The sequence below is a fragment of the Orbilia oligospora genome (assembly GCF_000225545.1).
Source record: "Orbilia oligospora ATCC 24927 unplaced genomic scaffold scaffold00083, whole genome shotgun sequence".
Taxonomy (NCBI): domain Eukaryota; kingdom Fungi; phylum Ascomycota; class Orbiliomycetes; order Orbiliales; family Orbiliaceae; genus Orbilia; species Orbilia oligospora.
The window spans coordinates 802,754-815,677 of record NW_011645640.1 but is presented as its reverse complement, the minus strand read 5'-3'; the positions used below and the strand labels follow the sequence as shown (position 1 = coordinate 815,677).

General features: G+C 44.3%; 4 protein-coding genes across 4 annotated transcripts; 2 read left to right on the top strand and 2 right to left on the bottom strand.

Annotated features, from left to right (window-relative positions):
* Positions 1-559: 559 nt before the first annotated feature.
* On the top strand, positions 560-1,621 carry AOL_s00083g232 (uncharacterized protein; the record flags this gene model as incomplete). The annotated part of the gene is made up of 2 exons (XM_011125411.1): positions 560-961; positions 1,028-1,621. The coding sequence occupies 2 exons, from the start codon at positions 560-562 to the stop codon at positions 1,619-1,621; spliced, it is 996 nt and encodes a 331-aa protein (XP_011123713.1).
* Positions 1,622-3,971: 2,350 nt separating this feature from the next.
* AOL_s00083g231 (uncharacterized protein) lies at positions 3,972-5,786 on the bottom strand (the record flags this gene model as incomplete). Its single annotated transcript, XM_011125410.1, has 4 exons — positions 3,972-4,128; positions 4,218-4,831; positions 4,890-5,074; positions 5,153-5,786. 4 exons carry the CDS (start codon positions 5,784-5,786, stop codon positions 3,972-3,974), a joined length of 1,590 nt encoding a protein of 529 aa, XP_011123712.1.
* A 625-nt stretch (positions 5,787-6,411) lies between these two features.
* Positions 6,412-7,869, top strand: AOL_s00083g230 (uncharacterized protein; the record flags this gene model as incomplete). Its single annotated transcript, XM_011125409.1, has 1 exon — positions 6,412-7,869. One exon carries the CDS (start codon positions 6,412-6,414, stop codon positions 7,867-7,869), a length of 1,458 nt encoding a protein of 485 aa, XP_011123711.1.
* A 1,046-nt stretch (positions 7,870-8,915) lies between these two features.
* Positions 8,916-9,686, bottom strand: AOL_s00083g229 (uncharacterized protein; the record flags this gene model as incomplete). The annotated part of the gene is made up of 1 exon (XM_011125408.1): positions 8,916-9,686. One exon carries the CDS (start codon positions 9,684-9,686, stop codon positions 8,916-8,918), a length of 771 nt encoding a protein of 256 aa, XP_011123710.1.
* Positions 9,687-12,924: the final 3,238 nt, after the last annotated feature.

The following is a 12,924-nucleotide window of genomic DNA, read 5'->3' as shown; positions in this document are numbered from 1 at the left end:
CCTTTCAATCCCTTTGCCTGCATAAGAGAAGTTGAGAGCGAATAGTCGCGTAACAGCCCGGATTTGTGTACTTGTGCCACCAGGACAATTAGAAGGTTCAAACTTGCGACAATCCACACAAACGAAAGATCAGATCTCCGACAAGAAGTTAGAAAGAACGGACGACTTTTCGAATCATCGTTCTTCTTTTTTCTTCTTCTTCCATATACTCGTCAGATATATATCTTTGCACATTCAGACATCGATCAAGAGGGGTACTTTGCTGTACGACTTCGACCATCCGATTGAACCCCTCAGCCTCACGACAAATTGATCAATTGACCAAGATTCCTTCGAAGCCTCTTAACGACGATTTCCAAATACTTTGCATCTACGACCTTTTGATTGCAAATTTAGCTGAATTGCTCGGGTTTATCATCTGACATGCACAATTAACGATATTCGGACTCATTAATTTTACACAACCAACTTGATACAATCACTCAATCACTTTCTGATTCCTTCGGAATCCCACATTCATTTATAGAAATATATACAAACAACCAACAGAAAGCCCAACATGGACCGACACTCTCTCAAAAAATCTTCGTTTAGCTCGTTCTCTTTATATTTTACAATTTTTATAATATTCTTATTCTCTTTCACATCTGCCGCCCCCAGTCAAAGACCGTTCGAGGAGGAAGCATCTTTAAGGATTCCAGTCAACGGAGACGCTCCAACAACCATAGTTCCGGATTTAGCAAAGAGAACAGCAACATATGCACCGTCGACAGTACGGAATTCAGCCTCGACACCAACTGCAAATTCTGATAGCGATGGATATGTTGCACCTTTCCCACGTGCCTTTGATACTAGCGTCGCCTTGAACAACTTTACCGCACCTGGATGTCAAGCATTCTTCCAAAACTTCTTGAATAATACCGAATTCATCGAATGCATGCCTTTATCCTTTTTTATGCAGGTGGGTAAACATATTTCTTTATATATATTTTCAATTATGTCACCCTAACTAACAATCAAGCCACAGAACTCCAAGTCGTGGTTCGACATTACCAAGCATGGAATTGTCCCAGTTACCCAGGCTCTCACAAAGTCTTGCAGTGCCGACTCGGGTCGTTGCAACAGCCTTATGAATGACCTAGGCAAGGCTCTCCTCGATGCCTCTAACTGCGGTGCAGACTTCAAGCTCCGCAATCCTGCTGTCATCCAATCATATGCCTCTTTTATTTCGTACGGAGTCATGTTTGCTGCTGGATGCCAAAGATCCGAGACGGGATTCTGTTACGCGGATGCAGTCACCAACAGCACGAATTCCGCTGATACCTATGTTTATCTTATGCCACTGGGAATTCCAATTCCGGGAGGAGCACAGCTTACCTGTTCGACATGTTTGCAAAAGACAATGAGGATATTCTCTGCTGCGGCGGTGAATAATTCATTACCAATCTCCTCGACCTACGCTGCCGGGGCCAACCTAATAAACCTAGGGTGTGGTCCCAATTTTGTCAATACGACGGTGGCGGAGGCACAGCTTGGGTCGGCAGCACCGTTGAGTTCACGGCCACGGACGTGGATATCAACAGTTTCATTCATCGCAATATTATCACTAGTATTCATATAGGGTAATATCTAATACATCTCTATATTAACACAAAAGAACCATTGGCGTTGTTTGAAACTTTTCTTAAAAGGATGATATCACTTTTTTTCTTTTCTAGATATCCGACTGCTGTAATGTGTCCACGTCCGTACTATATACATATACCATCTCCTTTCTCAGGGTTTATTTATCGCTACCTCTTTATCTTTTGCATGGCTGCTTGTACTTTTTTGCGTCAGGTGTTCCGGTTGAATATACTGCTTTCTTACCTTTCTGTTTTTCTTATCAATTGATTAATTGGGAAAATTACTGGTCGATTTGGGGCAAGGGAGCTCTCTTGGTTTCTTGTTGGAAGAGAATATAATTCTGTTCACCTACTTACCTACATACCTACCTATCTGCTTCTTACTATTAATATAATTTTTCACACCTCTCAGCCGATACTCCATAGAGCAATATGCTAACAGTACTAGTACTCATAAACATCAAACATGCAACACCAGCCTACAAATGAAATGATCAAGTTTTTTCTCTCTTTGAGTGCGACGGCTCGACCGTTGGGGGACCCTATTTCAGTTTTTTCCCTTCCCTTGACAAGCATCTAGATTCATACATCCCTACAAATGTAGTGTCACGTTAACCTATAGGCCTAGCTCGTAAACCAGCCTGACATGACCAGAGGCCGGGTTTATAACCAACGGCAGTTCAAGAAAAGGACTGTCGACAAACCCGAGAACCAGGGATTAAGGCTGTAAGGTTCGCTATCAATGACATTTCCAGCCAATCCTGGTCTGTATCACATTTACTCTTGTAAGGCTCTGGAAAAAGCGAGAAAGAAAAAGTAGAAGGGTTCATTTTATATTAATTTCCCTTCCCATGCATGTGCATACTACATACATGTATGCAGTTAGTATAGATAGGTATTTGCCGGTGGGAAGTTTAAGATTCATTTTTCCGGCCAAAATTTTCCTTCGAAGCTAGTTACCTATTAGCTTGACGAGATGAGAGCGAGAGAGCCGAAAGGCTGAACTCTCTTACTTTTGCCAACAAACTCTTAATTAACAGGCGAGAAGAGGATCCATGTCTTAATTGAGCACATTTCTTTCCCCCCCTTCTTCTTCTTCCCGGCTTCTCCTCGATCCATCTTTTCCATCCGAAGCCTTAAGGATTCCCCGTCGGACATTAATGTTAAACGTTAACTAGTGTAAACGGGGTTGTAGTTGGATCGACATGTATCGACTGTGTTGTTTTTGACGTCCCGTTCAAGACAGAGAACCCCTTTCCGTCGCACAGGCGAGAGTGTCCGCAAAGAAGAAACTGCCACGAGAAGACTGCTGTGTAAACACCTTTTTCTTTCTTTTTTTCTTTCTCATCCTTATATCCATATCCTACATAGTACATGTATACCTTGTTACCTCTTAGTTCTACCGAATGTTTCCTCAAAAAGTTCCCTCAAAAAAAGTTAAGTTCCTGAATATGCAAGATTCGACTGTATAACGTCACAAGAAGGCACACTCCTTCCTTATCTCCCTATAACTTGCATGTATGTATATATCCATAGACCTATACATTAGGTCCAATAAAAATTGCACGATAGTCGTTCGACTTTCTATCTTTCTCCCTCTCTTAACTCTCCCTCGTACTACGGACGATCAAACGGGAAGGCCCCACGCTGTGATCAGCAGAGCATATCATATTATAGCCTGGGAATATGATATTGGATCGGCAGAATTAGCCTTATCCTTTTGATAGACCTCTCCACCCACGTGCGCTTGCTCTTTTCGAAGCTTATTTTGACATTTCGGTAATACAGAATCAAACCCTCTCTATAAGTATTTCCTTTTTTCTTCTTTCTTTTTTATTTATTTTTTCGTCTTCCGCCGGGTTAATTTCCAGCTGCATAGTCGAGTGGCTTCGATTTCGTCAATTTAGATAATATTATGCATGCGCTCGTCCACTAAACACATATGCCATTCTCTCTCTCTTTTTTTTTCGGCCTTGATATCACAAAATAGAAGATATTTTAGGATAATAAGCAAGCCTACTGTGTATGTACGTGTACAGAGGTGCATGTCAAGCCACCCCGCTCCGCTGGATGACTATAGTGGGGATAAATATTATTACGCCCAGCTGTGTAATGTAAGGAAACCCCGTAATCCATGATAAATAACGCCGTATACCCCATTATCCAAATAACTGCGAAGAAAAACTAAGGGGATGGAAGGGGAAGCGGAACAGGAAAAAAAAAAAAAAGTTCCCCGATGTAACCATCCAGAGAGGGTAACGTTAGTACTATAGTCATCATGCAAGCCCAAACTTCCTTCTACATGCGAAGGTAATTAATTGCACAAGGCGAAAAAAAAAACGGCGCCTACGATTCCTGGACCTTTCCACTGTCAACAACTATCTGCTCATCGAGCCTGCCTTTGTCTTCGACTTCTGTCCTCTTCCAGGTAGTAATTCTCCCGGACGGTGCATCTATTTCGAACATTCGTATCCTTCGAATGTAATTATTGTAGCCACCATAACTAAAACAATAAAATAAAAAAGTTTTCCACACCAACCGTCAGTAAATTTCTTTTAAAAAAAAGGCAGGCAGATATTTCCAACTACTTACCCTCCAAATCCGGCGCCGCCACCATAACACATCCACAATTTCGGATGTCCTTCCTGCCTCTCCAACAAGCAGTAATCATTCGCATGATCATGACCGCAGGTAACAACACCAACGCCAGCGTCCATTAGCGCCTTGCTAAAGTTCGAGTTGTATCTAGGTGCAGTAACTCCTTCACGCCACTGTCCAACAAATGGATTTTTGCTATGCGTGTATTCCGGTAAGGGTATATGGATAAACGCCATTTGCAAATGAATACCAGAGTATTGCTTGATCTTGGGCTTTAGGCTTTCATGTTCATCTTCGAACCATTTGACTTGTTCGGGTTTTATCCAGTCGTATCCGGGGTAATGTTTCTCATCCGGTGTATACGAATGGCTGTCGAGGAAATACAAGGTAACGGCGGGGTGGTCTGCCTTATGGGACATAATTTGCACTACATAGTTGCCCACGCCGGGCACTGTCTCCGGGCCCGGCTCGGAAAGCGATAGAGGTAAAGTTTGTGTCAATTTCATCAGCTCGGCACGCTTTAAATCACCTTCGTCGTCGTGATTTCCGTAAATAGTAGCATATGGGATGTTCCGTTTAATAAACAAATCTGCCATTTTAAACAAGGCCTACGCAAAGTTTGTTAATGGGGGGTTTACGATAGAGCCGTAGCGGAGCTCAACTTACAGTTTGGGCATCCGGGGAGGATTCGCCGTTGACTTGGTCGCCGGTGAGAACTGCCAGGTCCGGCTTTTCTTCATCAAGATACTTTGCAACATATTCCAATGTTCTTGGATCTGCCTCGCATTTCGTATTTTTCATAACGGGGTACTCATCTCGACAGTCGCCAACACCAGTGGATAGATGTAGGTCTATTTGGGAAATGATATCAGCCTTGGATCTTGATATATCTCAAAAACGAGCCCACCAAAAAGATTGTCGAGACATACCAGCAACTTGAATAATCTTGAACTTCCCAGATTTCCCAATTCTCAACTTAGGTTTCTTGTGCTTCTCCGCTGTACTATCCGGCGACCCAATTCTCACACTCAACCTCGCCTCTTTTCCAATCCGGAGTGGAGTGTCTTTGATCTGCCAATCGAGCCTAGGATCCTCAGCATCTGGTCCAAACAGCACTTCAACAGCCGTAACAGCATTGTGCCTCAATTTTCCTCTCAGGATCCAAATACCCCCAGTTCTCTGTTCCCAAACCTCGCCATCCTTCACAGCAGCTGGTTGTTTCCTTGACACCTTGATATCCAACACAACAGGTTCATCGCCCACTAATTCCTTCTCGTGTTTACGAATAACGTGGACAAAAGCATGACGAACAAGATGTTCTTCGAGGTATAAGTCCTTTTCAATTCTATACCAAGGACTATCTTTCCTACACCCACTAAGTAGCTTAAAGCATGAAGCTATCTCGATATCGGTTATAATCTGTTGGTCGTGATGCGTAGGTAATCTATTATGGATTGCATTGGGTAGGACTCTATATCGAGTATCGAGAAGATAGACGAGTAGGAAAGCAAGGAAAGATAACACGGCCAGCTGGGTGGCGGTTCGGACGATCCTCCGGGCCATGACTTTGGCGATGGGATTGGTGGGTGGGTATGTAACGTGTCGGAGATGTGTCGCAAAGATGAGATAATAGTTGAGGGAGCGGCGGGGTTAGTCGGCGAAGGAGATGTTGGTGTTAGAGCTCATCCTTCGAACTGCGCATCCCCTAGACGGAATGTTCGCGAGATATATCCACTTTTTTTCCTTTTCTCTTTTCTTTCTTGAAGGGGGCTCTTGGTGTTCGTGTTTTAAACGAAGCTAGCTTTCCGACTGGCGGGCCAAAGAGGCAGCGGATCTCGTGTGAAGTGTGTGTGGCCAAATGGGAATTCCAACAGGTCACAACGCAGTTTTGCCTTCGTTGGGACGGTTTGTGGCACGCATGCTTTGAAGCCTTTCTCTCATGCTGGGATGCATGGGTTAGATATATATATTTAACAGTAACGCTAGGCCAGAAGAAATATCTTTGCCGTGATAACTTAACACTGCCTCGTTATAATTGATTCTAGGCAGATTATAGAGACCTGTCTATCAACCAGGCCATGATTTGATTCCTCTATAATGAACGTGTGTCCCTGTTAAAGCGTGCCTTTCTCCCATTTCCCGAGTTCTTCCAAAGTCATGTATTACTCAGTTTTAATTTCTTACAATCATGTCTCGAAAGTACTTAAAATTAAGTCTACTATCCTTACTTTTGGCTATTACTTATAACCCACCCATTGCCTACGGTCGAGTCACGGTATCCCCAGGCATTCGCTCGGGCCTCGTTGCCAGAAGTCCAAAAGGCGGTGGAGGAGGCGGTATTCAAGGTGCCGACGTTTCTGAAAATATCAACGATAGTCTACCTACTTGGTTCACCAAAAGCCTTAAGAAGATAGATGCACCAGAGCCCGATATCAAAGCCTCAGGGCCCTTCATTGATCTTTCCAGAACAGGTGCTCAATTCCTTGGGATCGCTGGAAGAGCTCAGAAAGAAGAAATTACCATCCATGTTGACGATGCGGATTTGATCGTCGAAAGCAACAATTACCGATGGGGTGGGGATATCGTAGGAACTAACGCCGGCCTGAACACTCACATGGTTTCGGGGGACAGCCGTTATAGTGCTCTCGCATCGATGTTTCGAGGTGCCACTCGAGGTGGCAGGTTGGTCGATGACTTTACTCAAGTGACTCTATACAACCCCAAGGGCAGCGCCGAGGCGCCCTATAAGTTTTTGATGTCAAGGGCGAATAGAATGATAATTGTTGAGCGGTACCGTCCTAACGACGATATCGCGATCGAGACTCTGAACTTTGGCGATATCACTTATCTCGCTTGGAATCTGTATGCAAAACAGGAGGTGAACCGTGGTATGGGGTTGGGGGACATACAGTGGATAGGATTGGTTGATCTCAATGAGAAGGCACAAAAGTATATCAAGGAAGGATACGATATCATGAAGGAAGCTGATCCAGATGCGGATCTTTCAAAGCCGGGATTTGACCGTCTTGTGCTTTCGGGAACAATGGGGCGTGAGTCTAATGAGCCGGAAGGAGACCCTGAAGGAAGCCCTAAGAAAGGCCCTAAAGAAAACCCTGAAGAAGACCCTGAAAGTGATCCGGAAAGTGATCCTTCAGAAACATCTCGAAGAGCACCAAATCCCACACAGACACGCCGGCCAGATCCAAGTCCCTCGCGAACGCTCTGGGATGACCTAGACGAACTAGTGCCCGGAGATATACCAACGACCCAAAAACCCCCCAAACCCTCACCAGAACCCGAACAGGCACCCAAAGATATCAATCGGGGCAACCCCGGCGATATTAATAACCCCGACGATAACCTAAATAAACACCGCAGGGGAATCAGGATACCAAAAACCCAAAATGCGGGTCTCATACAAAAACGTCAAAAGGGCTCTTCAACAAGAGCAAAGGAGATCGAAACGCACGTTTATAACGCCCTGATTGCCATACCTTCCGTTAGAGAATTCACATTCATGTGTGTCCAAAAACGAGCACAGTTGGACCACAGATCTATCAATCTCATTTTGACCCAGCCGAATAGGAGATCTGATGATAATTCCGTTATTGATATCCAAATGCTACTTCGAGTTAGTTTAGAATAGAGATAGAGGGCATATTATTTTTTAGGTGGGATTAGGTACGAGACAAGCATATTCAGTTTTAATCCCAGATTTCCTAATTTAAAATATGATTGTCCTTAATTAATATGTTTACTGAAGAAAGGTCTACAATAAGATTTGTTTAACCGGTTTTGCGACTCTCGTGATCATGACGACGCTAAAATAATTAAGTATCTATATATACATACTTACGTACTCAAATCAAAGTTGCAACGTTGATTCATGGTTATGCAGAGTCTGTATTTTTTCGCCCCCCGATCAACTACGAGGTTAAGTCACTACCTAGTAGTATACATATATCATTTACGAATCATTTTGGGCGGTATGCATATATGAATCGATCCCAGGAATGAATAATTTTGTCCCATTTAAATTTCCGTCTATAATTCGTTCCATTTCGTTACAAGAGAGACATGATCATGATAATAATAATTTGCAGCCACCTGCTCCTCATAACAAGTGAGGTTTTTTTAAACGGAAAAAAGAGAAAGAAAGAAAAAAAGGATAAATGAGAAGAAGAGGAAAAGGGAATACATGACGTCGTGATCAGAATTGAAGGTTTTCAAAAAAAAAAAAAAAAGGGTGGCGTGAAGTGAAGATGAAACTGAAAAGACGTCAAGTCCCCCATCCCATAGACCAAACAGTAAAAATGAAATGGGCAAAAAAAAAAAAAAAAGAATGGTTGGAAGAATAGTGTAGGAAATTGTTTCTATGAAGAATGAAGAAAAAGCCGCACCTTAACTACAGTAGAGAGTCAGAGAGAAAAGGGGGGTATGATGATACCATTCCTCTCTGTTTAATACCTCCGGAATAGAAATAACAAAAAGAAAAGTAAGAAGACGATACCGACATGCGAAGGGAGATTCAACGATAAACCAAACTCTGGACAAATAGATCAACCAGGCAGCAACAAAAAAAAATATGCTGTTCCATATGGAAAACCCTTACGCTAAAGCGTGAACCCGTGGGAAGAGGGAAGAAAGAAAGAGAAGGGAGAAGGAAAATGTATCAAATAAGAGATAAGACATCTAAAGTAGAGACTTTTTGTGATAAGTGACGCCTTCGACAGCAGGGTAGTCAACGAACCAAGTGACCTTGTCTTCCAGAACATGGTTGACCAAGGTGCATGGTAGTCCTCCCTCTGGATCACCGAATATCTGTTTCAAGATATCCTGTTTGCCTGCACCGGTGGCTATGAAGACAGCCTTGATAGCGTGCTTAATAACAGGCAATGTCAAGGTAATTCTCTTTGGTGGTGGCTTTGGAGAATCTTCAATTGGAGCTACCCAAGCATCATTCTCGCGGAGAAGCTCATGGCCGGGGAAGAGACTGCAAGTATGACCATCTGGACCGCATCCGAGGAGCAAGAGGTCGAAGATGGGCTTCAAGACGCTGTCCCGTGGAGCGAAGTAGCGGACGAGGGCTTGTTCGTACTGGTCTGCTAACTCCTGGGTGTCATCGAGGTAATCGGTATCGATTGGAACAACGGTGGGTTGAGCAGTTCCTTCAGGGAGCTTGTCTAGTAATTCTTTTTTGAGGAGACCGTAATTTGAGTCTTCGTCGTCTAGTGGGACAGCTCGCTCGTCTGCGAAAAAGATTTGCCATTTATCCCAGACGATTTGACCTTCAGCTTCTTCGGAGAGCAAAGCTTGAGCGAGAATGGAAGGCAAAGAACCACCGGAGACTGCGACCTGGAATCTGTCGTGGCGATTAATAGCCTGGCTTTGACGTTCGACGATGAAAGCGAGAAGGGCTGATGCAAGGGCGTCCTTGGAGGCGTAGGCGTTCAAATGAGCCATTGTGGGAAAACTGGTAGCTGGAGCTTGGGAAATAAGGAAAGTATGATAGTTGAATTGGATCGAATCGATATCGAATCGGAATCTGAATCAGAATGAATGAAGCCAGGACAATTGGTAGTTGGAGGGAGGGGGGGAACTATAAGAGAGTGTCTGTAAGTAGGTGAAAGCTAGGTAAATATGTGCGAGCAGGGTGACGTTGTCGTTGATTCGACAAAAGTTGAGTTGAGTTTTGGTGGCCCGCCGTGGAGGGGTTCTTCCTTACTTTAGGGACTAAACCGCACCCAACTAGACTGAATGCAATCTAATCCAGCACAATCGATCCCACCTGCCAGCAAGATCGCTCGCTACTACTCTCCTAGCCGGGACGCCTCTTCGCCACTGGTTGGCTGGGCCGGTGAAGGTGCAGCACTGTTAACGGTAGCTTCTAGAAGGGCGGCTGACTTGCACAGGTTATTATCATTGTCATTGCATCGATTTGCATTTGCAAGATATCTCCAAATACATCAGACGAAACCAGCCGCAGGCAATTAGGTAACGTAACTCACCTCGTCTCGATGCTTGACGCTAGGCCACTGGGTAAGTGCTTGACCTGTGTACCCAACTACCTATCTATACTGTAACTAAAGAATTAACTAACCTCCTTACCTGCTGGTTATATTATAGAATGCCGGATAAGCACGGGAAAGTTGCTGCTTCTGCGCCTGAATTCGAAAATATTTTTGGGGGGAATGGAGGGAGGCGGACTGACGTGCAGGAAAAACGCAGGCTGCACCCGAACGTGAACTGCAGACTGCAAACCGTTTGCTCGCTTGCTCGCTGTTGCTGCTGCTGCTATGGAGGGGCGATGAGGAAATCGGGTCTTCCAAAACCAATTGCAAAATGTGATATACCAATCAGAGTCCAGTCACAAGGCAAGATCGAAACTGTTGCTGCTGCAGTGGTGTTAGATGAAGCTGACAATTGCAGCCACACCCTCTTTCGCTTTCGCTATGAGTATATCTGTCGCAATATACAGGACAACCTGTATCTCTCCCACGACAATTGCTCAACCGGTTGACATGCACCGGCACCCCCAAAAATGATTATAATTAGGTCCGACTAAAGCTAAAGGGTTTTATCTCAAAAGACGCAGGGCAGGCGAGCTCGAAACTTTGGTAGCCGCCCAGCAATACCCTCTGCACCGTTGTCCTGGTTGGCCTATAGCAGGTGGGAAAATTTTATTGCGGTTGCAGTTGCAGGAGCGCAAGGCCAAGGTGGGGAGCTAGCTCGAAGTAGCTATCTAGAAGTGGGGTGATATGACCGTTATCCAACACAGCTTTGGCTTGGTCTGCTGTGGCTCCACGTTGCTTTGGAAGAAAGAAATATGGTATTCGGAAATGAGCTAACTAAAAACTTGAAAAAAAAGGCTTAAAGGCGAGGGTGGTAGCTGGGCCCAAGCCGATACGAATGACGGTATAAATGGTTCTGCTGATGCCAATGCAATGGTTCAAGCTTGGATCGACGGATGACAAGAGCGGGACGACAAAACTTCAATAAACAAAAAAAAAAAAAAAAAGTGGTCCGACTTTATGTTCCATATATACAAGATTCCCACCTCGATATTGCTCCTCTCATGGCTATGACGGGTGGAAGTTGCCAGAGTAGGCTCTACGGTTCTGAACTAGCACCACAGGCAATACACCGGAGACAGTAAGGCCAAGATGGAGCTTTTGGACCGAGAGTTCTCTACAAGTGATGGACTAGTGTGCATCACCGCTCCATCGAATGATGTACCATTTCCGTACCCGTGTCTGCAACCTTAAAAGCAGCTGTAGTGACGAGATAATGCATATCCAGGACACCCTCACGGCCTCAAATCCGATCCGGGGCCCCCAATTTGCTGATGCCCTCGCTTCAACTAAAGTGCCTCCCACCCATGATGTAACTGGGTCTGGCGCCGTTTTTCCGTATTGGCAGCTTTCCAAGCTAGATCATCTCTAGTAAAGATAATCCTTGGAAAAGAGCTTGAGGTTGAATTGTTCCGCGACCCGAGAGACGAGCAAAGCGTCGGAAAGCAATGGCATTAACGTTAACGATGAACCTAGGCTAATGATGCGGTGCCTATGGTGTCTTTTTTTTTTTTTTTTTTGCCCTCTACTTAGCTTGACGAGCTCTAGAATTTTGTGCTACTCAATTCCTATTCCCTTTTCGGGCGGTTTCCTTTTCTGACATAAACGGGTTCGGTATCAGATTGCTTGAGGCCTCAAGCCCAAAACTCCAGCTCTATCTCAGATATGATATCACGAAACAATCCAAAGGAGCCTACTGTCCCGCTACGTCCGCAGAACCGTCGTACAGATATTCCCTCTCCTTCATGCACGCAATCGTCTACCTCCAACCAGAAAAAAGCCGCAAATTCAATTTTACACACTCCGGCTAGCGCGGTAAAAAAAACAATTAATTAATATCTATAGGTTCCATATATTGTTGCATTCCGGGTTTTTCTCCTTTGACTTTAGATTGATGGTAAGAGATAGACCAATGGCAATCAGCCTCTACTTTTCCCCGCACCGTAGGAGGAAAAAAAAGCAGGATATTGAGTGCGTTTGTCTGTTGTGCTTCCTTTGACACGGACCACTAGCTTTCGTGCATATGTAAGTAGACTCGATAATCAACTTATGCAGGGGACTGCAGACGATTGTCTTTCACGTAACGGCAATCGGGAAGCGTATCTTAAACACCAGCACCAGCATGCAGCTGGAAGACGAATTGTTTCCGCGAGCGCAGATAGGTGTGCAGTCCTTATTTTCCTTTTTGATTCAGCCTAGGATACAAAAACCCTTATCTTTTATCCTATTATCGTGATACAGGGCCCGTAGCTTTAGTTCAGGGTGCAGTCTTATAGATCTTATGATTCCGAATGTGCGAGCATATCAAAGTTCGATGAGGATATATATACAAAAACCAGTCCCTTTTCCCATTAAAATACTTCAAATTGTGCCCACCAAAAAGACACCGACAGCTTAATGATGTAAAGGAAGCATTTTAACCCTTAAAAATGAATAACATTCAAAGAAAAAAAATCGTCCGATCTCCAAATAGTAGAACTAGAGCCCAAGCGATTCCCAAACTGCGGCGAGACAGAGGTCACATTATCTGTGGTGTAACGTTAGTATATGCGAGCCGACGAGAAAAGACATTTGGCCTGCATAATATATCCGATTCTCAACATACCGTACAGTTATCCAGCTGATCAAGA